At 36.2% G+C, this 25,432-nt stretch overlaps 3 protein-coding genes across 6 annotated transcripts; all 3 read left to right on the forward strand.

Annotated features, from left to right (window-relative positions):
• Positions 1–524: 524 nt before the first annotated feature.
• Positions 525–6,531, forward strand: LOC137818892 (elongator complex protein 4-like). Of its 4 annotated transcripts, none has more exons than XM_068622535.1 (9): positions 525–684; positions 1,560–1,725; positions 1,856–2,076; positions 2,162–2,237; positions 4,358–4,514; positions 5,414–5,492; positions 5,733–5,892; positions 5,979–6,070; positions 6,169–6,531. In XM_068622535.1, the coding sequence occupies exons 2-9, from the start codon at positions 1,596–1,598 to the stop codon at positions 6,334–6,336; spliced, it is 1,083 nt and encodes a 360-aa protein (XP_068478636.1). In that variant the 5' UTR covers positions 525–684; positions 1,560–1,595; the 3' UTR covers positions 6,337–6,531. The 4 variants fall into 4 exon arrangements, with proteins under 4 accessions (XP_068478636.1, XP_068478639.1, XP_068478637.1 ...); XM_068622538.1 differs by lacking the exon at positions 525–684 and adding an exon at positions 714–754; XM_068622536.1 differs by lacking the exon at positions 525–684 and adding an exon at positions 895–1,027.
• A 1,686-nt stretch (positions 6,532–8,217) lies between these two features.
• Positions 8,218–9,177, forward strand: LOC137813460 (uncharacterized). The gene has a single exon (XM_068615726.1). It carries the CDS (start codon positions 8,218–8,220, stop codon positions 9,175–9,177), a length of 960 nt encoding a protein of 319 aa, XP_068471827.1.
• Positions 9,178–21,557: 12,380 nt separating this feature from the next.
• Positions 21,558–24,821, forward strand: LOC137819277 (pentatricopeptide repeat-containing protein At1g15510, chloroplastic). Its single transcript, XM_068623076.1, has one exon. The coding sequence runs from the start codon at positions 21,799–21,801 to the stop codon at positions 24,454–24,456; it is 2,658 nt and encodes an 885-aa protein (XP_068479177.1). The 5' UTR covers positions 21,558–21,798; the 3' UTR covers positions 24,457–24,821.
• The last annotated feature ends 611 nt before the right edge of the window (positions 24,822–25,432 follow it).

The following is a 25,432-nucleotide window of genomic DNA, read 5'->3' on the forward strand; positions in this document are numbered from 1 at the left end:
TTAAATAAACCCTTTTCATAATATTAAAAAATTAATAGCATGAGTAAGCAGCTACCATGGGCATTGAGACAATTCAATTGTTTTAATTTGTCTGAGTATAAGGATTTTCATTTTTTTAATGTTTGTCTAAGCATAATGAAAAGTGTGTTATTTGGATTTGCCTTATATTAATTACTTTAACACTTTGTATTAATTATTTTATTTACATAATTAATTATCATTTTGACTATTAGGTATTACTCTTTGCTCTAAGAAAACCTTAAACTAATAAAATTATATAAAAGATTATTAAACATTGAATATCAATTTAATTTTAAATTGATATATTTAACTAATGTTTATGAATTACTTAAAAAAAAATTCATTGATTTCTAATAGTGAAAGATTTCATTTTAGTTCCTAAAAAAATTTAATAAAAATATGTTTTTAGTGTTTATGTATTAAAAACTTATATTTCTTCAAATTTAAAGAATTTAAATGATTTATTTTCAATTTGAAGATCAAAATTGAGTTAACCTAAAATTTAGATATTAAAAGCTTAATCAACCCTTTTGTAAATATGATGAAATGGAATTATTGGGTCATTCTTGCATATAAGAAGTGTAGTGATTGTGTGAGTGAGACCCAACGGTGCCATAAATTCCTTCGCTTTGCACAAAAACTCCGAACTCACTGCTTTTTAAGGTGACCCTCTCTCCTCCATCTTTCACGTTTCATCATTGTATTGGGTTCTTCAACTGCTTCATATTTCTATGTGTGTATTTCTGAATTGAGAAATTTAGATTGGTGTGCTACGTGTAGGGAAAACCGAAGTTTAGGTTGCTTGCACGCCACGTGTTTGATAATATGCTTGCACAAAGCTTCACTCGTAGTTTTGTAATTTTTTTTGTGTCTGAAGTTTTGTCTGACTTGGAAGTTTTTGGATATGTCCGTTCATTTGAACTTACATGGAATTGCTTCCTCTAATTTCTTTCGTGTTGTAAAATGTGGATACTACTGCTATTGCTTCTAATTACTTAGTGTATCTGTAAGCTGTTTGTTATATGGTTTGTGAGGGCCTTTTTACTTTTTTTTACTGCTATTGATTATATGTTGTATTCGGGGTTAAAAATGTGTTTTTTGTTCCCTTTTAAATATTACTAGTTTTTTTTTTCTTTTGGTCTGTAGTTTTTAAAAAAGTTGTAAGAAAGGCATCCCGTGGGTTTAATTTCCCTAATCTTGCTTGGACGAAAGCACTATTGAGTTTTGTCCCTTTTCGTGATTGCAATTGGAAGGCTTCAATTTTGTATGGCGTGGTTTAGATTCACTTTTTGGTTTTGATCGAAATTGAAATTCGAAGGAAGCTCACTTCTGCATTTAATCTTTAATTGCGAGTTTGAGCCTTCATATTAATTTCACTTGTTTTTTGGTTAGTGTACTTGTTTATTGTTTTGTTGCATTTATAAATCGCATTTTTTATGATGTTTGCAATTTGGTCATGTGGTCTTCGAAACGTCCTTTTGACATGAGTTGCAGCCTATTCAGTGGACTCACGTAAACATGTACTCTTGCTTCCTCAGGTCTCTGAGTGGCATATTATAAAGTTTTGATGCAGAATGACCACAACCAGGGCTCGAGTTAGTAGCTTCTCCCGCAATGTGTCAACTGTGACATCTCAGAATCCTGGACTTAAGCATGGCCCTAATGGGACAATGCTCATTTCATCTGGGATTCCTGATCTTGACAGTAATTATCTCTTTGACTTCCTTTTAACTGGCTGTTTGGTAAATGAGTTAGTTATATTGTTTTATTTGATTCATGTGGAGTGTCTTTTCATAGATGATTCTCTTGCTTGCTTTTTTTCCCTTTTGAATAGAGATTTTAGGTGGTGGTTTTCCATTGGGTAGCCTTGTCATGGTTATGGAAGATGAAGAAGCACCTCATCATATGCTTTTATTGAGAAATTTTATGTCTCAAGGACTTGTACAAAAGCAACCACTTTTGTATGCTAGTGCATCCAGAGATCCTAAAAGATTTCTTGGTACTTTGCCTAGTCCGGCATCACCCAAAGGGGATAAATCTTCAGATCTTAGCCATGTACTTTTGTTCATCCTTTTCTCTTTGTGATGTAATGACTTTTTTTTATGATAATTTGGTTTATTTATTTTTCTTATAATTACAGGAGAAGGATATAAGAATTGCTTGGCAATACAAGAAGTACTTTGGTGAGCCTCAGCTAAATCTCAACTCTAATAATGGTAAGTTAGTATATAACCTTCTCCCAATTATTACTGTTTTACTATTACTTCATCTCTGGTATTAATTTTTTCTCTCTTTTGGTAAGTATGCAATAAATGCCTATCTCATATCAATACAGACCATTGTGTATACTTGAAGTTGCATTGTAGTTATTTTAATTAAGTTGTTTGTTGAAATTACATGGTCGTAGGTGTTGAGGGAGAGAAGAGAGACTTTGTATGATATTTTATTATGTAATGAAATGCATTCTAATGTAGTAGTATTTGTCGTTTCAATAAAACCTGGAGTGCTATCCCTTCTTTAGATTAACTGTAGCCCTAACTAATTAGGAAAACAAATCATGATGAAAAAAATATAATAAACGATTCTCTAATAGATAATAAGGATTTAGGGAAGCTAATCCTTAAGAATAATATGAAATGTGATAAGACATTTTGTATATTTTCAACACCATAATCTTTTTTTTCTCTCAAAGGCACTAAAATTAAAGTAAATGTTAGAGATATGATTTGATTGTATTAGAGACATGATTTGATTACTTTAAATAGGGATATATTATATGATTTGATAGAGAAATATCTTATGAAATATTTTTCATTATTAGATATTGATTTTGTTCCTTATTATTGTAGCTCTTCTTTATTATAAATAAGAATACTTATGTGTACAGAACACACAAAATTTATTATATTCCTATATGTTTCTCTATTCTCAGCATGGTACCACAGTGGCACCATCCTCCACGGTCTATTTTGTTATTAATCCTTTCATCATGGTATCAGAGACTAACAAGATGGGAACCCTAATCTTAGTTTTCCCTGTGGCCCCACTGCTCATAGGTGTAAATTTTTTTAGAAGCTGTGTATATTTCTGGTTTCTATTTTTTAAGAAACTGGGTAAGTATTTTTTTAGACTATTCATCTTCAGTGTTATTTTTCACTATTGGTGTTTTTTGGTGATATTTTTCTGGCTGGCGATTGCCACTACTAACATTTCCTAGGTGTGTAGTGATTCACCTTTTGCTTTTCAACAGTCACTATGCCCTTTGACCAATTTTGCTTCCTAGCAACCTCCATGTCCTTTGTGTAATTTTTTTTCCCTCTCCTCCGGTAACCACTGTGCCTTCTGATAATTTTTGCTCTCCGGTAGCCATTGCACTATCGAAGAAGTTTTTGCCTGACTTTTGTAGCAAGCTTGACTCATGCTCCAACATGAAGGGGAGTGTTAAAGATATTGTTTGTTATTAATCATTTCAACATGGTATAAGAGCCTAACAAGAAAGGAACCCTAATCTGAGTTTCCCCTTTGCGCCCACTGCTCATAGGTGTAATTCTTTTAGAAACTGTCTACATTTTTGGTTTCTGGTTTTTAGAAATTGTGTTTTTTTTACTATACACTGTTGGTGTTACTGTTCATCATCATGTTTTTCTGGCTGGAAACCACCATCTCTCGGACATTACCTAGCTTTGTGATGACCATTTTTTGCTTTTCAACAATCATCATGCCTTCTGACCAATTTTCCTTTCCAGCAGCCTCCGTGTCCCTGTGCTTTTTTTTTTTTTGCTTTCTGGTAACTACCATGCGCTCGAATCATTTTGCTCTGTGTGTTAAAGAAATCATTTGTTATTATTTACTTTATTAACTCCAACAACCAATTGACTGACATGATTCTCTTAAGGTTCTTGTGTTACTTACTGACGTTTATAACCAGATTGTTTCATATTATACATGTGTTCCAGGTTGAGGGGGAGTGTTAGAAATATGAATTGATTACTTTAAATCAGGAGATTTGATACGGGAATATCTTATCAAATATTTTCCATTGTTTGATATTGATTTTGTTTACTATTGTATGTTTTCTTCATTTTAAATTAGAATACATATGTGTACACATCATACAAAATTCATTGTTTTATTCCTTCTTGGTTTTTCTCTTCTCAACATGGTACCGAAGCGATACCATTCTCCATGACTTGTTTTGTCACTAGTCCTTTCAATAATTAATAGGCATTTGTGATCAATTTTTACAGTGTCCCATGGGAAGAGAGCAATTTGCAAATTATTGAATATGCCAATAATTTAATGTAAATTACTGAGCTGAAGCTTACTTACATTGTAGGTGGTCAGCAGGATTACTGTAACGATTTTGATTTGAGGAAGCCCCTGGATCGGCATTTGTTTAGTGGCAACAATGTAGATTGTGTTAGCATCAAAGATTCTCCGAACCTTAGTTCTCTTCAAGACCAATGTGCTGGATTTCTGGCTAAACTCTCAAGGTGAAGTGATCTGTACCCGCTGCATTAGAAATGTATTCTTAGAGATATAAGATGATTCCTCCACCTAAGATTCTTGACAGTATTGAACTGTTTATTCATATTGCCGTACCTGGTTGAGTCAAGTTTTTCTGAATAGAATAAAATAAAATGAGATTAAATTGGACACAGTTTACTGTTTGGATTTGATCATAAGTGTATAATGACGCTCTTTCTAAACAAAACTTTATTAAATCTTTTGATAGATATTTTTTAGCATATGCAATTTAAGATTTGATAGAATACAATAGTGTCACTTGACCAAGGTAGCTGTTTCCACCCAGTGGGTAAGGGCTTCAATTGTTGTATGCAATTTAGGATTTAAATAAATTTTCTCTATTTTTAGTACTTTTTTGCTATAGTTGGCAGTTCATTGTTATGGTTGATGGTCTTACGTAGGTAGCTGTTAGTTATTCTTATTTTTATTTATTTTGATGGGCATTTTGTGATCATAAATAAATACAATATAGGGACTATGTATCTATCTAGGAAGCAAGAAGTATTTGCAAGTTTTGCAAATGCATGCAATTGTGATAATTGACTTTGGAAAATATTTTTTTATCACCATCCCATTCTTTTGAATGCTGGAGTAAAAGGGATGATGAAGATTGCAGTATTGTTAATTTTGAACTATATTTGCTGTTGCTCCTGGACCCTCACATTAGATACTTTGGCGCTTTATTCAAGGCAATTAGAGTTTGACTATTTCTTTAGGGAATTTCTTAAATCCCTCTGAATTTCTTGTTTTGCATCGATTAGGTTGTGATAAAGACTATGTTGATGATTTCTTTAAAATTTTTTCTTAAGGTATTCTTGTTTCTGCCCACTTTTTCATTTACAAACATTATGGATGTCATCAACAGAAATGAAGGCAACATTTCCTCTGCTGGTCGTATTGCAATTCAATCATTCTGTTCTCCACAATGCAAGTATTCAAATGAGGTGAGTTAATATATTTCCTTTTGTTATAGTATTTTGAAATAAGTTTCTCCTTTGTCTTTGGGCTGTCCATTTTTTTTTATGATTGACATATACGCTTCCTCTACATGAATTAGGAAATAGTTTACCTGCTTGCAGATTTGTCTTGCGATCCTAGTTGAGTCTCAGACATTGATACCGTTCTTCATTGTATAAAGGTTTAATATTTTTCTAATACGAAATGTGTTAATATTTCTTTTGTAGGAGTGGCATATGCTTTCCTTTATTAGGTCCCTAAAGAGCATGACCCAGTCTTCAAACGCTGTTGTTGTTGTAACCTTTCCACCTTCACTTCTTTCTCCATCTTGTTCACTAAGATTGCAGCATATGGCAGATACCTTACTTTCTGTCAGAGCCATTCCAGGTTCATAGACAACTCTCCGGTCTTATATTTCATGTGTTTATTTATGAATTATCTCAAGCTTCAGTACAAAACTATATTTGTTTCAGATGAGGACAAGGAACTGGCAAAACTCCTCACTGGTTACCAGGATATGATTGGGCTTTTAAACGTACACAAAGCTGCACGGTTAAATACACAGGTTATATTCATACATTTTTATTTATCTTTGTTGAAGCTACTATTTTCTTTCATTCGGACACTTCTGCCTTTGCCAATTGTATGATTTTCATGGTGCAGGTTCCAGTGATTCTGGAGGCTACAACGTTCTCAATAAAATTGCACAAACGGAGGTTTTTGGTCTTAGAATGTCTAAATCAAGCCCCAGTTGACGGATCAAGTGGAAGTTCATATGGCACATCTGGCGGTTGTTCTGGGTCAACTAAAGTTGGGACACTTGATTTTTAGATTATACTTCATTTATAACTCAACATTTGTAACAACCAAACAGACGCTAACAATAGTGAGTCAGGCTCAATGTTTTTCTTAATGCTTGAAATGTTAAATTTTTGTTACTTGTATCTTTTTGTTCCTTTGATATCACTATTGGTTCGCCTGCAATGTACAGATATTTTCCTTAAAAGATACTGTGAGTTCAATGTTGACTGTGGTTTTCTTTAAGGATGACTATAGTCGAAGAAGATAGTTAAGTTGGTGGAAATTATTTGGATTGTATAATTCCAAAATCAAAGATAATTCGTTTTTTATTGTTGAAGCCAAAGATAATTATTTTTTTATTGTATAATTTGAAAATATATTTTATTTATTTATTTATTGAAATTTAGAAAAAATGTATGGAGGTGGAAGAAGAAATACCCGTAAATAAGTTAAACTTGAACCAATGTGTTTTGATAAGAGATCCATCAAGGTTGAGATGAAGAAGAAAAAGGTTTTTATTTCCTGCATCTCATGATTATTGTCTAAAAAGAAAAAAGATTTATGTTTATACAGTGTTCATGATTGGTTATTCCTGAACACTTTTTTCAATTATCCCATTTAAAATATATTTTCGGATTATAAATTTTGAAAACATTCTAATAAAACAGTCCGAAAAGCATAATATATTCTTTAGATTAAGTATTTCTATATATATATTCTATAGAATTTCTACTGGAAGGTTTCTAGAATAAGTAGTCTGAAAGTTACTATTAAAATAATTGTTGACAGGATCAATTAAACAAGATAAAAAAGGATAAAAAAACACATCGAAACTTTCTTAATTTCTGTCACCAATGGTTTCATTCATTAATCAAATGACTAAATGGGTGTAGGATAAAATGTTTAAAAACAGAAAAAAAAGGACAAATGGTTTATTTTTGTTTTAAAGGAAGATTTAAAATAAAAATGTCTGAAAAAAACAACAGAAGATGTTAAATTAAGATTTAGCTAAAGAATATGATACCTTGACCCCAAACACATATAACAAAGAGTCTCGATATGTTGACACCCTCTGCACATGACACACATTTGACGCCGCAGAGGTGGCATAGACGTGGCCGAGTGATATAGCATTGCGTGACATGGCAAAGTGAGATTGCGTTAAGTGATCTGGCAAGTTTCCAACGACGAGTGCTTTACATCGGTTGGTAGTTTCAACCGATGTAATATTTGTAGTTTTTTTCGACCATAGTTCTACATCGGGTGGTTGTGACAACCAATGTAGTATTGTAGTTTTTTTCGGCCATAGTTCTACATCGGGTGGTAGTGACAACCGATGTAGTATTTGTAGTTTTTTTCAACCATAGTTCTACATCGGGTGTCACTACCAACCAATGTAGTATTTGTAGTTTTAACTTATACGCTTACATCGGTTGGTAGTCACAAACAGTGTAATATATTGTAGTTTTTAATCATATGACATATTACAGTTGTGTTTTCCATATAACTGATGTAAATATTAAATGTCCTCTGTCCAATCGCTACCACCGAGCGACCTGCTCTGCTCGATCGCCCCCGCCACACTCGTTCAGAGAAGACGCACCACCTCCGCACAGAGAAGACGCAACGAAGCATCCCTAGTTTAGCGTTTGGCCAGCGCCGCCGTCGCAACTCTCTGCGACGCCTAGTTCCTCCAACGCCAGGCCAGCAGTCGCAGCCTCCAACGACGCCTCCACCACTGGGAAGCTGGCCGTGAAACCAGTGGTCGTCGTCCAGCTGCGAGAAAGACGGCGACGAACCCTAATAGCAGCAGGTCCAGGTTACGTAAATTAACGAAACTGAAACCCTAAATTGAAGATTTGGGGGTTTTAGGGTTTCCTACTACAGGTTCGGACTTGTTAGCCTTTTAAAATGGCGGAGGGCTCTGCGGGTTTCCTCATTCCATGGACTTGTTTGATCGATCGAAAAGTCTGTCCTGATAATAAAGTATATTCCATGTCCGGTCAAAGGAAGACTTGTGCTCAGGCTTTGGGAAATACATGTGACATTCCCTTGTTCCAACTACCTACCCCTTGTATTAAGGGTGACATGATTGCTGTCCAGATTGATGAGGCAGATTACTTGGCTGGTCTTGAGGATTGCAAAACCTATCTCCATGGTCGGGTTATTCTATCTAAGGGGGATAAACCTCTCACACACCTGGATTTAACTAAAAAGTTGCAGCCGGTGTGGAAAGCTCTTGGACCATGGAAAGCAATTCCTCTTGGAAAGGGTTTCTATGAGTTTGAGTTCGCTTCTATAGAAGACATGAGATGGGCCCTCGGAATGGGTTCCCTCAAGTTATCTCCTGGTTTATTGAGATTGTTTGCCTGGACAAAAGACTTTGTCCCAGCTACCATGAAGAATACCAAAACTCAGACATGGGTTAGAATCTACCATTTGCCTTTGGAGTATTGGAAACCAAATACAATATATTCCATCGTTAGAGGCCTTGGTACTCATTTGTCTTTGGATGAGCATACTATGAGAAAGAATAGGGGTATGTTTGCTAGAGTGTTGGTGGATATTGATCTTCTGTCCCCTCTCTCCGATCAACTTTTGGTTGAACGTCCAGACTTTGCTTTTGTAGCTGGTGTGGAATATGAATGGCTCCCTCCTTTTTGCTCTCATTGTAAGATGATTGGGCACGAGCTTGCTCAGTGTCGGGCGATCCATGACCAGGGTCGTGTTCTTGGGCCTCAACATAAACCTTCTCAGAAGGCATTTTCTGATGAACGGGACCAAGGGAGGATCGTGATTCCTAAACAACGTAAAGAATATAGGAAAAAAGATCCAGAGACAAAACTCGTGGAAGGCCTCATTGATAAGTAGAAAGTTGATGAAACAGGTGGAGGGGAGGATGTTTTTGCAGATATGCCTCCTCTTGAGGATGCTTCAGATCATGATAGGTCCTCACCCAAGCAGGGGTTATCCACTCCCACTTTGGATTCACTTGCTGTTATGCAAGCTAAGGACTCAGAGTCAAATTCAACAACTTTTATTGATGATCATCATGTGGAGGTATCTGTTCCTGTGATTGTACCATCTCCGTTGCGTACTACCTCTCCTCGAAGGGTTAAATCACATGCGGATACTAATGCACCAGTTCCTAATGTGGAGGTCTCTGCTATTGTGACTGTACCATCTCAGTCGCCTCATCCCTCCCCTCGAAAGGCTAAATATCTTGGGGATGTTAAAGCAATATCGTTGGTCCTTCAAAATCACTTTTCTTCTCTTGATGGTTTGGAAACTACAGATGTGGGAGTTGATTCTCATATTGGAGCGTCAACTATTCCGCCTACCATTATTGGAATTAATTCTGATCATATTGAAAATCAGGTTGTTTCAAAATTTTGGACTGACTCTAATGACATGGAGGAGGATGACAGTGATAATGGGGAGGAAACAGTTTGCACTAAAAGAAAACCAGGGAGACCACCTAAGGGGACTGGTAAATCCAGGAAAACTGCTAAGGCAGTTCTCTCTACAACGTCGCAATGAAGGTCTCTTCATTTTTTTGGAATGTCAGAGGATTGGGGAACCACAAAACTGTGGAGATGTTGCTTAGTTTACTTAACCTACATAAACCTCTCCTGGTTTTTCTTGCTGAACCCATGATGTCGTACACTAATGCTTTCGACGTCCTTTTCAAATCTGTTAATATGCATTTGGTGGCTACGTTTCCTATTGTTAATAAAGTTGCTAAGCTTTGGTGTTTGTCGGTTCCTAATCTTGTCCAAAATTTCTTGGTTAATGATCAATTTATCTTTGTAACTTGTCGTCTGCAGGATAAAAGTTTTAGCTTTGCAGGTGTTTATGGTGCTAACACATACTTGTCTAGACGATTTTTATGGAGGGATCTTAGTTTCTTCACATGGCCTTGGTGTATTCTGGGAGATTTTAATGTTGTGCTCTCGGCGGATGACTGTAAAGGGGGGGTGGCTCCTAATCAGGTTTCTTGTAATGAATTCCTGGACTGGATTAATACTAATGATCTTTCTTGTATGCCTTTTACTGGATCTTGTTATACTTGGTGTAACGGAAGGAGAGGGTTGCATAGAATTCACAGAAGACTGGATAGGGCTTTATGTAATGGAGTGTGTCTGGATGAATGGGAATCTTGTTCTTATCAGGTTCTTGTTAAAAATTGTTCTGATCATTCCCCTATTCTTGCTAGTCTTGCTAGTAATTCTTTGCGGAAGGTTAGCAATTTTCGTTTATTTTCGATGTGGCTTTAGGACACTTCGTGTCTAAAGCTTATTCTTGATTCTTGGGCTAATCAGGTTGTTGGTTGTCCTATGTTTATCTTGCAACATAAGTTAAAAAGGTTGAAGCTTGAGCTCCGTGACTGGAATAAAAATTCTTTTGGTAATGTTCATAATGGAGTTCTTCTTAAGCAGGGCATCCTTCTTGGTATTCAAAAAAGCTTAGAGACTGCTAGTTTGTCTGATAGTGATGGACTTCTCTGTCAAGAAAAGATTGCTAAGGAGGAGCTTGATCATGCTCTTCACTGTCAATATTTGTTTTGGAAAGAAGGGGCTAGGATGTTATGGTTCAAGGATGGAGATCGAAATACTGCTTTTTTCCATGCGGTGGTCAAAAGGAGATATAATTCTAGTGGGATTCATCGTCTACGGATTGATAATGAGGTTACGGAGGATCCTAAAATCATTGAGGATCATATTTTGGACTTTTATAAAAATCTTTATGCTGAGTCTATTTCTAATGTTCTGGATACTGATAATATGGAAGATTTTATTGGTACTTATATTCCTGCGATGGTTTCCTCTGAGGAGAATATGATGTTGATTAAGTGTCCAGATTTCTCTGAAATTAAAAATGTTGTTTTTAATCTTAACGATAATAGTGCTCCTGGTCCTGATGGTTTTGGTGGTGTTTTCTATCATTCTTGCTGGGAAATTATTGGGACAGATGTTTGCAATGTTGTTCAACAGTTTTTTAAACAAAACTGGGTTCTCCCTGGAATGAACAGTAATGTGGTATCTCTTATTCCAAAGGTTCAGGGTGCTGATTCCATTAAAGATTACAGGCCAATTGCTGTTGCTAATTTCAAGTTTAAGATTATTTCCAAGATACTGGCGGATAGGCTTGCACTTGTGGCTGCTAGAATCATTTCTCCTAATCAATATGGATTTGTGCAGGGTAGACAGAATCAGGATTGCATTGGTATTGCTTCTGAAGCTATTAACCTGCTTTCTAAAAAGGTTAGAAGAGGTAATGTGGCTTAGAAAGTTGATATTCATAAAGCTTTTGACACTCTAAGTTGGAAGTTCTTATTATTAGTTTTAAAACGCTTTGGTTTTCACCCCTCATTTGTCGGTTGGATTAGTACAATTCTCCGTTCAGCTATGCTTTCTATAAGAATAAGTGGTAGTTTGGTGGGTTTTTTTCCTTGCAGTCGAGGGGTAAGACAAGGTGATCCATTGTCTCCTTTACTTTTCTGTCTTGCAGAGGAAGTTCTTAGTAGAGGTCTCTCTAAGCTTGTGAATGATAAGAAGATTTTAAATATGGCCATTCCGCACGGTTATCTCACTCCCTCTCATATTTTGTATGCTGATGACATATTTATTTTTTGTAGGGGGGATATTAAGTCTCTTAAAAATTTGAGTTCTTTTCTTAAAACATATGGTGATTTTTCTGGTCAATATATTAATAACTCTAAAAGTAGTTTCTTCACCATGGATAATTCTCCAAGATTTGTCACCAAAATTCAAAATATTCTTTCTTGTAGTCATGGTTGTTTGCCTTTCCATTATTTAGGAGTGCCTATCTTTGTTGGTGCTCCAAAGTGTCGGTTTCTTCAACCTTTGGCTGATAAAGTTAAATTGAAGCTAGCATCTTGGAAAGGTAAATCTCTTAGCATGATGGGTCGAATTCAGCTGGTCAATACGGTGATTACTGGATCTCTAGCTTATAGTTTTAATATGTATAAGTGACTTGTTTCACTTATTAAGCAAGTTGAGCAGTGGTGTCAGAATTTTATTTGGACTGGTGATATTATGAAAAAAGGTATTGCTACCGTTAATTGGGGGAAAATTTGTTCACCTCTTGAGGATGGAGGCTTGAATATCATTAATTTTCATCATGAAAATAATGCATATCTTCTTAAGCTTGCTTGGAACTTTGCTTATAGCGACAAACCTTGGTCTTTACTCTTGAAAGCCAGGGTTCTTAAATCAAAATATGAATTTCGAACGGTTTATAGATCTTCCTCTCTCTGGCCTGGAATTAAGCAATTTTATTCTACCATACTTGACTATACTTATTGGACTGTTGGTACAGGTTCTTTTATTAATTTCTAGAATGATAAATGGTGCTCTACTACTTCTTTAGCAAATATTGCAGGGTTATCTGATGGTGTTAGCATTCCGGATACAGTCTCTCAATTTTGGACAGGTTGTGATTGGAATATTCCCTTCTCTTTACAGCATATGCCTCTTTTTTTTAATCATATCATGATTAGAGAGGAACAGGATATTCCTAATTGGATTCTAAATGAGTCTGGTCGTTTCACTCTTAAATCGGCTAGGACTTTTTTCTTGGAACCAGGAGTTCCAGGTGGTTGGGGTAAATTCATTTGGTCTTCATCTATTCCGCCTTCCAAAACTCTAGTACTCTGGAAAATATTTCATGGGCGACTTCCTACAGATCAACATATTCAGAATAAGGGTTTGCATATATGTTCTATGTGTTCGCTTTGTGAAAAGCAAGAGGAATCTATTCAACATCTATTTTTTGAATGTTCTAACGCATTGCATATTAGGAGTTGGGTACGACAAATTTTTCTTACTTCTCATTTCTCTAATAAGGATGATCTACTTTCTTTTATTAAGAGTGATGGTAGTCCTTTGGTTAAATTGATTAAGCTTGCGGTGATAACCTTTTCTATATGGATGATATGGCGTATGAGGAATTATGCTAGATTTCAGGATAAGATTGGGGTTTCTAAGGCTATTTCGATAATTAAAGATTTAACTTGTCTAGTGGGAAATTCGTCTAAAGCTTCAATGAAGAATGATATGTTGGACTTCAACGTGATTAAGTTTTTCGGTATTAAGACTCGTAGTGGTAAAGTTCTTCGTCCTCTTCCTATTAGATGGGAATTTCCTTCACCAGGCTGGGTCAAAATTAATACTGATGGGGCTGCTAGGGGGTATCCTGGTCTTGCTACTTGTGGAGGTATTTTTCGTGGGAGTATGAGAGAATTTATTGGTGCTTTTTCAGCGTTTCTTGAAGTTCAAACTGCTTTGGTTGCTGAGTTTTATGGAGTTATACATGCTATGGAGGAAGCTCAAAACATGAGACTTACTAATGTCTGGCTTGAATGTGATTCTGCCTTGGTTTGTGTTGCGTTTACTGCTAGGACTAATGTTCCGTGGATGCTTCAGAATCGATGGAATACTTGTCTTAATTTTTGTGGGACAATCAGGTTTAGGGTAACTCATATTTTTCGTGAAGGGAATGCGTGTGCTGATAAGTTGGCTAATTTAGGATTTATTCATAGAGAATCTTTTCATTGGTATAATAGACTCCCAGCTAGTCTGTTCTTAGAATTCTTTATGAATAGGTATAATCTACCTATGTATCGTTTGTGTTAACATATGAGTTTTGGTCTAGTCCCCCCATATTTTTGTATTTTCTTTCTTTTTTCTTTTTTTAATAATATTTTTTTTCATGTGATGACAGATGATTGTTGTTTCTTGAGGTGTCAGCTTAGCTGAGATGTCAAGTTGCATAGTGATGCCTAACACGAAAACTTTATAAAAAAAAAATATAGTTCTTCAATGCATACACCAACAAGGTGATCAAACGTTCAATGAATGTAGTTGTTGGTTGCCTTCACAAACGCTTTCCACACACTCAAAGTTTTGCTGTGAGAATTATTGTGCAGTCAAAGTTCTTGGTGAAAAAGAGCAGAAGTGGTTTTCCAATGGCTGAGAATCATTCGCAATGAATGTGTAGAGTGAGCACTTAATTTTCTTCTTACATAGTGTTTCACTTTAACATAATACGAATTAAATGGGGGGCAGAAACAAAAAAGCACATGTCACTAAAATTTAATGCAGTCGTGCCTTACAAGTTTTGGATACCTGCTATAATGTCATTTCTACTTAAAACATGTGTTAAGAAGTTCTTATCATATTACATCGGTTATTATGCATAACCGATGTAAAATATTAGCCCGTACTAATATTACAACGGGTAAGACATCCAACCGTTGTAATGTATGACATTGTAACATGTTACCATATGTATACAACATAGCTGACCACTTATACTAACACAAATAACCATTTTCATGACCCTAAACCAACAAAGTTTTCCGCAGACCCAAAAGTGCGTCTGCTCACATACAAAAGCACAAGTCAATCAAATCAAATTTAATGCAGTCGTGCATTAGAAGTTTCTGACACCCAAATGTCATGTCCACTTAAAGAATTTATTATTTAATTAATGCATTTCAAAATTTAAGCATTTACAATAGATCAATTATGTAAACTTATTCAATTTTTAAAGTGTATATAAATGAACGAAATTAGAACGAAAGAAAATGTTGAGGCCAAACTTAAAGGTCATTCTACTTGAACTCATCCTCCGTAATAACGACTAAGAAGGTGATGGTTTTCTCAAACATCTATTTTTTGAGTTTCATATAATGAGTTCTTCGTAAAAAAATGTCATGTGAAATTATTTTGATTTTTAATTGTTATTTTATCTTATTTTGTATTACACAATGAAAGGTGGAAAGAATGGAATCCTGGGAGGAACTTGATATTGACACCAGCGATCTTGCTGCCTTTGTACAACGTTGCAACACAGACATAACCACACACTTAATTCCAGGACCGACTTGCAATGTTCAAGCTGTTATACTAAATCGGAATTCAACACAACCACAGAACACACAATAATTTATGAACGAAATTACTTACTCAAACCATGAATGTGATTTCAATACCAATCTGTGGCGTTGAGCAGAACAATTTATTCAATTTCATGGTGAGAATAAATTAATTTATAACGCAAAAATAGTGAGATCTTTTTATGTTATCCCTCAACATTGATCGACTTTCAACGTAGAACTCCTTGAAAAGTACACAAGTATTGTCATTGATAAGTTGTATTGTCAAAGCCTGTCAACCGAACGACCTAGGAGACATGACAATAACTATCAAGGTTAGAAACTATACATGTATATAAACCTTAAAATATTACAAATACTATACATCTTAATGAAGAAATGGAAATGCAGGATCCAACCGAAATTTGTAAAGCCAGTGTTCATCACAAAGTCTTGCAAGATAATGAAATTTGATGTCTTAATCTTGAAAAAGGTTATTTTCAATTACATGTGCAAGTTTTTTTGTTCAAAATAAATAAAAATTTATTAACTACTTTCTACAATAACAGGTCGCGGTTTTCAGTCTAAACGACATCCAACACTATATGAACATCACAATAAACAACATAGTGAAGGTAAACTGTACTAATCATAAAACTTCACAATACTATTAACAACAATTTGAAATAACTTGGTACTTGTAAAATACATTCAGGTATTCAAACATGACATTGGTACACCGAATGAGGAAAGGCCAACACCAGTAATATGTGCATAAATCATTCTCTCATGTCATTATCAAACATGAACACCTACCCATAACACAAACTTACTTGTGTTTTTATATCTATGCAGATCCAAAATTAATGGCCATGTTCAATGACGAAAATAATTGATGCCCATATCCAGTAACAACAACAATGACAATTAATTATGATTACTTACCTATTCTTCTATTGTACTCTGGAATTACTACTAAAATGATGTAATTAAGCTGACATATGCCATTAAGCATGTTTTTGTCTTTTCGACTAATAAGTAGTCCAAGGTGTTTTTTAATGCACGACTTTTAAACCGTTGTCTAGGATCATTCTCCCTTCGTGTGTACATATTACTTCTTTCCTTCACCGCAAACGATGAACCTTCCATATCATTGTAGCATTTTTGTTCTTCGTAACCGAACTTCACATGCGAATAATCCACTGAAATTGGTTCAATGATTGCACACTCATCATCAACATGATTTTCATTGTACATATTAGATACATCACCTTTTTGCCATTTTTGTCTCTCCGCTAACACTTCTTCCAAATGACTAACAACTTTCTCTAGCGTACCAATGACTGCCACTTGATGATCAAGTGCGCGACTGAAGGCCTCGTTTTCTTTAAGAATTTGTGCTATTTCACGCATTTTTTTCATGTTCACCTTTTTTCGAGTGGAGGGTTCTTTCAACACCTCTTCCACAACTTCTTGACAAAGGTCTTCCTTTGTCAAATCGACCTCAACAATAACCTTTTCTTGAACATCATAAGGACTTCAAAGAAACCAACACAAAAAATGCAACATATTATATAGGCTTAAAATGAAAAATGAACTCACTAAATTTTTGTTCAGAGCATAACCAAGTGTACTGTGAGAAAATTTGACATCCTTCCAAAACAAAATTCGGGGGAACGTGCCACTCCTACTTTAGCTTTTCATCTTTGCGATTAACACGTGCTCCAATGCCCATATCTAAATCATTTCAAATTAACGACAAAATATTGATTACCACAAACATTCATTATAATACAATGGTTCTACTTAATATAAAATATGATACTTTCTATACCTGCAACAAGTAAACACAGCCAACAATGCATAAATAGTTTGAATGTCCTGTGCTGGTAATCGACGTCGAAGCACAACACAAACTAATAACCAGATAGTCATAAACTACACGACCCCAATCGTAATGATGAATACACTCAATGTTATCAACTATCTTAAACAACCCTGAAAATATTGTCCCCGTTTTATTTGGCAAAAGAAACTCTGACAAACTTAACAAAAGTATAACCTACAAAATTTATCAACACTAATTCGTTAGAACCATTCAATCGTTTCATTAGTTCATCATAGATAATGCAAACACTAACATTTCTACTACGAAATATGGTGCTAGTATGACAATCGTTATCTTCGTTACACAACTCAATGTTCTGTCCAGCAACCCTCAAATCCAAACTGACACACACATCTAACAATGTAAATGGAACAAATACATATCAAATAAAAAAAACCACCCCTCCTCTCAACCCATCTCAAACATAGCTCTCGCAACAAAGTGTTACTCATTTTCACTGTCTTTCTCAACGACAACAACCACGCAAAAGGGGTTGCTTCAATACAACTTTTTTGTTCCTCCCTTATCATGGTATTGATAACCCGTAAATACTTTGTTCTACAAAAGTGTCGCACTGCAACCTAAATACACTAACCACAACAAAAAAACAATTTAAGACAACCAAAATAAAAGGGTAAACAAATGGACTGAATAGAGTGAAATAAATATTGACTAAAACCTGCTCCTCACAGTCCGATTCACGGACATCACTTGAATTTCTTCTGATGTCCAACCTGGAACCAAACACAAAATTAAGGCGCTGCACAAAGGACCCAAATTCAAAAAACTGGTTACCTATTCAGAAAACTAAGGGGGTGCAATCTGATTCAGGGTAATGGAACCCACAATCCCATAAATCATGAACACACACGCACACAATGCACAATACAACACAACACAAGGCCACGCCCCTACCGAAGGGCAGCCCATGCACTCAAAATGAAAACTGGTCACCCAAGTTCACAAAATTGGTTACCTATTCACAAAACTAAGGGGGTGCAATCTTTTTTATGGTAATCCAACCCACAATCCCATCATTCATCAACTCGAATGCAAGCCCACCAAAGTGTAAAATTGGGCCAACCATTAGAGCCATGGCTAAAAAGCTTCAAGAAGATTGGAATACTGCTACTGATGGTAGAGAAACCTTCTTATACATGTTCAAGACGCCATAGACTCTAGTGTAGAGTAGCATTTAAATTCTTGTCAAAATTAGCATAGGAAATTTCATTTGTAATTTTTGTTAAAATGAATTGGTACCTAAAATACCAACCTAGGTTTAATTAGGGTTTCTTAAACTTCTAATTAAACCTAGGTCGGTCCAAGGCAAGCCCATTAGGAGTGCACGTTCTAGATCCTTGAACATGCCTTCCATGTGCTTCCATTTTAGGTGCCAATTTCGAAGTAGTGTAGTTTGAATTTCCCTCCTTTTGCTTTGATGTAAATCAACCCTCACTTTCTATATAAGGAGTGGCTTGGCTTATGTTTTCACAAGATTAATATAATAGTGAATTGCTGCCAAATTTGAGCCAATATCACTACTTGTCAAAAACCTATCAAGGTTAGACTATTGATCTTCGAATTCCATTCTACCAAAGAGAGAGATGGCCTCACCACTCTCATTTCCTACCTAACATGCACCTCCAAGGCATCAACATCTCCTAGGAGAGCCTTGACCGTAGACCTCCATTGAGCTTTCGCCATTTCCACCAACAAAACTCTAAGGATGAAGGCACTCTTCCATCAAATACACACGCACACAATACACAATACAATACAGCACAAGGCCAGACCCCTACCGAAGGGCAGCCCATGCATTCAAAATGAAAACCAGTCACCCAAGTTCACAAAACTGGTTACCTATTCACAAAACTAAGGGGGTGCAATCTGTTTTATGGTAATCCAACCCACAATCCCATCATTCATGAACACAAACGCACACAATGCACACATAAACACAACACAAGGTCACGCCCCTACCGAAGGGCAGCCTATGCACTCAAAATGAAAACCGGTCACCAAAGTTCACAAAATTGGTTACCTATTCACAAAACTAAGGGGGTGCAATCTTTTTTAGGGTAATCCAACTCACAATCCCATCATTCATGAACACACACGCACACAATGCACAATACAACACAACAAAAGGCCAGCCCCTACCGAAAGGCAACCCATGCACTGAAAATGAAAATCAGTCACCCAAGTTCACAAAATTGGTTACCTATTCACAAAACTAGGGGTGTGCAATCTGTTTTAGGGTAATCCAACCCACAATCCCATCATTCATGAGCACACATGCACACAATGCACAATACAACACAGCACAAGCCCGGACCCCTACCAAAGGGCAGCCCATGTACTCAAAATGAAAACCGGTCACCCAAGTTCACAAAATTGGTTACCTATTCACAAAACTAAGGGGTTGCAATCTGTTTCGGGGTAATCCAACCCACAATCCCATCATTCATGAACACACATGCACACAATGCACAATACAACACAGCACAAGGCCACACCCCTACCGAAGGTCAGTCCATGCACTCAAAATGAAAAACCGGTCACCCAAGTTCACAAAACTAGTTACCTATTCACAAAACTAAGGGGGTGCAATCTGTTTCAGGGTAATTCAACCCACAATCCCATCATTCATTAACACACACGCACACAATGCACACATAAACACAATATAATGCTAGGCCATGCATTATAAAATGAAAAGTGGACCCCCAAGTTCCAAAAATCACTAACTACGGCCAGCCCATGCATTGTAAAATGAAAAGTGGACACCCAAGTTCCAAAAACCATACATTGCAAAAAAAAAACACTTCATTACTTTGTCAATAGACAAAGACATTTACGTTTACCTCATGTCGAACGCCGTAGACAAGAAATGACACCTTTTAGGGTTCTTTCACCCTCCCTCCAACAACAGTACCGTTATTTCTCCCTCCCTCTACCAAGTCGACAACGTTACGAATGTTTCTTATGTGCTTTGATTCAAACTTTTGCGGTTCTTTGTCCCTCCCTCTAGCGCTATGGTTCTTCTTTGTCCCTCCCACCTCCGACAATAATGCTCTTAGTAAACCCTTTGCCTCCAAATTCTCCCTCTTCCACAACAAAGTAAAAACCAAAACCCACGCTCAAACCCTAAAGTTACCATTCTACCCTCATATAAATGAATTTTTACACCGATTTCCCTTACAAACTGATCTAATATAACAACACAACTAAACTGCCCTCAGTTTCAAATACATGTATTACATTGGTTTCTTCTACAAACCAATGTAATATTCCAACGCCTTCAAATTTTAAATGATGCATTACATTACATCGTCCTCTTCTACAAACCGATGTAATATTCCAACGCCTTCAAATTCGAAAAAGATGCATTACATTACATCGACCTCTTCTACAAACCGATGTAATATTCCAACGCCTTCGAATTTGAAAAACATACATTACATTACATCGACCTCTTTTACAAATCGATGTAATATTCCAACGCCTTCGAATTTGAAAAAGATGCATTACATTACATCGACCTCTTCTACAAATCGATGTAATATTCTAAGGCCTTCGAATTTGAAAAAGATGCATTACATTACATCTGCCTCTTCTACAAAACCGATGTAATATTTCAACGCCTTCGAATTTGAAAAAGATGCATTACATTACATCGGTCTCTTCTACAAACCGATGTAATATTCCAATGCCTTCGAATTTGAAAAACATGGCTTACATCGGCTTCCTCTACTAAACCCTAAACCCCACGAAACCACCATTAGTTTAAGAGCTTCACATACGGAAGGAACAACCAGGGGGTTTTTTCTTATTTGGCACAACGAAGACGTTTACTAAGTCCATCAGTTTAAGAGCTTCACAAACGAAAGGAAAAACCAGGGAGTGACGATGACACTATGCAATTTGGCAAGGACAAACAAATATGTTTACTTACATCAGTTGGTTGTGACGACGTTGTCGTATTCGGTACGTGCGAATCACTATTACACCTATTTCTTAACATATCTGCATTGTCCTTATTGTCACATCACTACCAGGACAATTACCATAAACCCCATTGTCACATCGTCAATTACTTCCACGCAAACGGTGTCAACTATATGTTAATGGTAAAGAGTGTTAATAAAACATTTTCGTATAACAAAATATTGATAACTACATAGTTGACATAGATTTACAACTATGATATATTTCAATGTAATTTTAAAATTATTTAATTTTTTTAATATAAAATTCATATTTTAATAAAAAATTATTTATTATTTAAGTTGTAATATGATGTAACATATAATTAAAACAATAATAATATATTTACAACCTCTTTCAATATTTAATTTGTGATTCATGATATATGAAAAAATGATATTTTATCATTATACGTAAAAAAAAAAAACTAAAAGAAATAGAGATATAAACTGTGTGGAAGTTGTTAATATATATTTTTATAATTAAAACATTATCTTGACAATCTATTAAATTAATTTTTAATTAAAAATATTATAATAAAGAGAGTTGTTAAAGAATGTTTTCTCTTAGCAGAACATGTTATGGATAAGACGGTGGTTATGGTTGACAATGGTAATGGTAATGGCAATGGCAATGGTAATACTGCAACACGACACAGCAGAATTTGACATTGTCGTGTTGTGTTGAGTTTGGTTTTAACCATAAACCCTCATTCATGTTCTGTAACTCCCAAATGGCGGCGTTTGCTAAACCCTCCCAACTTCATGCTCAAAGGGATAATCCCCTTCTTCCTTCTCCTACTTCCACCAACTGCAACCTCAAAGCTTTCACTTTTACGCACAACCTGCACACCCTTCATCCCCCTCTTAGAAAAGTTAAACATGTTTCTGTTTCAAGTTCTGCCGCTGCCACTACCTCCCTCAGCAACCACCACAGCCACGATGCAAACTCTGATATTTCCCAACTGTGCCTTCTTGGGAACTTGGACCGTTGCATGAGCTACTTAGACTCCATGCACCAGCTTCGAATTCTCGTTGAAGATGATACTTACGTTGCCTTGGTACGACTATGTGAGTGGAAGGGAGCAAGGAAGGAAGGGTCCCGTGTTTATTCCTATGTTTCCATGTCCATGACCCTTTTGAGCCTTCAACTGGGGAATGCGCTTTTGAGTATGTTTGTGAGGTTTGGGAACTTGGTGGATGCTTGGTATGTTTTTGGGAGAATGGAGAAAAGGAATTTGTTCTCTTGGAATGTTTTGATTGGTGGGTATGCTAAAGCTGGCTTCTTTGATGAGGCTCTGGACCTTTATCATAGAATGTTGTGGGTTGGTGAGAGGCCTGATGTTTACACTTTCCCTTGCGTTTTGAGGACTTGTGGTGGCATGCCTAACTTGATGAGGGGTAGAGAGATTCATGTGCATGTTGTAAGAAACGGGTTTGAGTCAGATGTGGATGTGCTTAATGCATTGATAACTATGTATGTGAAATGTGGGGATGTCAGTACTGCTAGGTTGGTGTTCGACAAAATGTCTAATAGAGATAGGATTTCGTGGAATGCCATGATTTCAGGGTATTTTGAAAACGGGGAGTGTTTGCAGGGATTGAGATTGTTTGTGATGATGATTGAATATCCTGTTGATCCAGATTTGATGACCATGACCAGTGTGATTACTGCATGTGAGCTTCTGGGTGATGAGAGATTGGGGAGGGAGATTCATGGTTATGTTCTTAGAATGGGGTTCGGGAGAGACCCTTCAGTTCATAATTCCTTAATTCAGATGTACTCATCTGTTGGACATATTCAGGAAGCTGAAACTGTTTTCTCTCGAACAGAATGTAGAGATGTGGTGTCATGGACTGCAATGATATCAGGTTACGAGAATTGTTTGATGCCTCAGAAAGCACTTGAGACATATAAAATGATGGAAGCAGAAGGTATCATGCCAGATGAAATCACCATAGCCACTGCACTCTCTGCTTGTTCTTGTATATGCAATTTAGACATGGGGACAGACCTTCATGAGACGGCCAAACAGACAGGGCTCATCTCTCATCCGATAGTTGGAAACACACTCATTGACATGTATGCCAAGTGTAAATTCATTGACAAGGCTTTGGAGGTTTTCCACTCTACTCTTGACAAGAACATTGTATCGTGGACATCAATCATCCTTGGTCTTCGGATCAACAACCGGTGTTTTGAAGCTTTATTTTACTTCAGGGACATGATTCTTAGACTGAAGCCAAACTCTGTTACTTTAGTTTGTATTCTGTCTGCATGTGCTAGAATAGGAGCTTTGACATGTGGAAAAGAGATTCATGCCCATGCTTTGAGAACTGGAGTAAGTTTTGATGGTTTTATGCCCAATGCAATTTTGGACATGTATGTAAGGTGTGGAAGAATGGGATATGCGTGGAAACAATTTTTCTCAGTTGATCATGATGTTACTGCATGGAACATTTTGCTTACAGGATATGCTGAGCATGGAAAAGGAGCACTTGCTTCTGAGGTTTTTCAGAGAATGGTAGAATCAAACATTAAACCTGATGAAATAACATTTATCTCCATATTATGTGCTTGCAGCCGATCAGGTATGGTAGCCGAAGGCTTAGAATACTTTAACAGCATGAAGTATAAGTACTCTATCACACCAAATCTGAAACACTATGCATGTGTGGTTGATTTACTTGGCCGTTCTGGGAAATTGGAGGAAGCTTATGAATACATACAGAAAATGCCACTGAAACCAGACGCAGCAATTTGGGGAGCTTTATTAAATGCATGTAGGATTCACCATCATGTTGAACTTGGAGAGCTTGCTGCAGAGAATATCTTTCAATACGATACAACAAGTGTTGGATACTACATTCTTCTCTCCAATCTTTATGCTGACAATGGTAAATGGGACAAGGTTGCTGAAGTAAGAAAAACAATGAGACAGAATGGGCTAATAGTAGATCCTGGATGCAGCTGGGTGGAGGTTAAGGGCACAGTGCATGCTTTCCTCAGTGGTGATAACTTTCACCCTCAAATAATGGAAATAAATGCTCTTTTGGAGCGGTTTTATAAGAAGATGAAGGAAGCTGGTGTTGAAGGGCCAGAAAACAGTCAGATGGACATAATGGAAGCTTCTAAGGCTGACATATTTTGTGGGCACAGTGAAAGACTGGCCATTGTCTTTGGACTTATTAATTCTGGCCCTGGGGTGCCTATTTGGGTGACAAAGAACCTGTACATGTGCCAAAATTGCCACAACATTATCAAATTTATCTCTAGGGAGGTTCGCAGAGAGATTTCTGTAAGGGATGCTGAACAATTGCACCAGTTCAGAGGAGGCATCTGCTCTTGCATGAATGAAGGATATAGGAGTTAACCTGATTACCAGGAAACTGTAAGATATGTAGCATCATGGTGAAAAGTAAGAATCGAAAGAAATTACTTCAACATCCCTGGATATGAAAATCATTAATAGGCCTACGAATCATTTATCGACCCATACATTGCATGCTACACTGAGACTGGAAAAAAAAGGCTGTTATGTCTATTGCACATATGTAAGTATAAAATTTATGGTGTATACATAAATTACTTTTTCAACAGTTTCACTCCCTCACCCCAAAAGAAAATGTCTGTTCTTGTGATCCATGATCTCATTGTAACCTAAAGTGATATAATAGATTTTTGGTGGAGTAGAAATGTATATGGTAGATTCCTTGGTTCTTGTATAATTGAAGGTTCTATATGGTGTCTTTTAACTGACATACTAGTAGAATTAAACAGTCTTGAATGTAGGAAATTACAAGAATAATAGTTCTAAGATTTAAACATGACTTCTCATATATGACGGGATTCATTCCCATTAAGTACCAAAATGTTTTTATGACATTTAATTAAATGAGATGAATTTCATTATTTCATAAAAACACGAATAAAGAACTTGAAACCTGGGGCATGATTATTTAGAAAGTGGAATGGCTTTTTTACAATAACTTTCAGATATCTAGCACAAGGCAAAAATGATTAGTAGAGAAACTGCCTTTTTGCTGTAAAAACAAGCTGCTATCCCATATTTGACAGTTAAATAACCTTGTAAGCAAATTGAATAATATAATGCATATATTCTACACACCTATTCCCTCAATTTTATTTCCTTCAAAAGAAAGTTTTCATTCAATCATCCAGCATCAGTCAATATTGTAAAAGTGTAAAACAAATCTTCAGATATCTGTTCATAATTTCACAACTTTCTTCAATTCCATTTCTCCATGTTCCCTTTGCCATGATTCCTGCAAATGTCTTTATCTTACTCAGTTTTTGTTACTTGAATATTGGGGGAGGGGGGGAATATC

This window comes from Phaseolus vulgaris, chromosome 10 (assembly GCF_000499845.2).
Source record: "Phaseolus vulgaris cultivar G19833 chromosome 10, P. vulgaris v2.0, whole genome shotgun sequence".
NCBI classification, from domain to species: domain Eukaryota; kingdom Viridiplantae; phylum Streptophyta; class Magnoliopsida; order Fabales; family Fabaceae; genus Phaseolus; species Phaseolus vulgaris.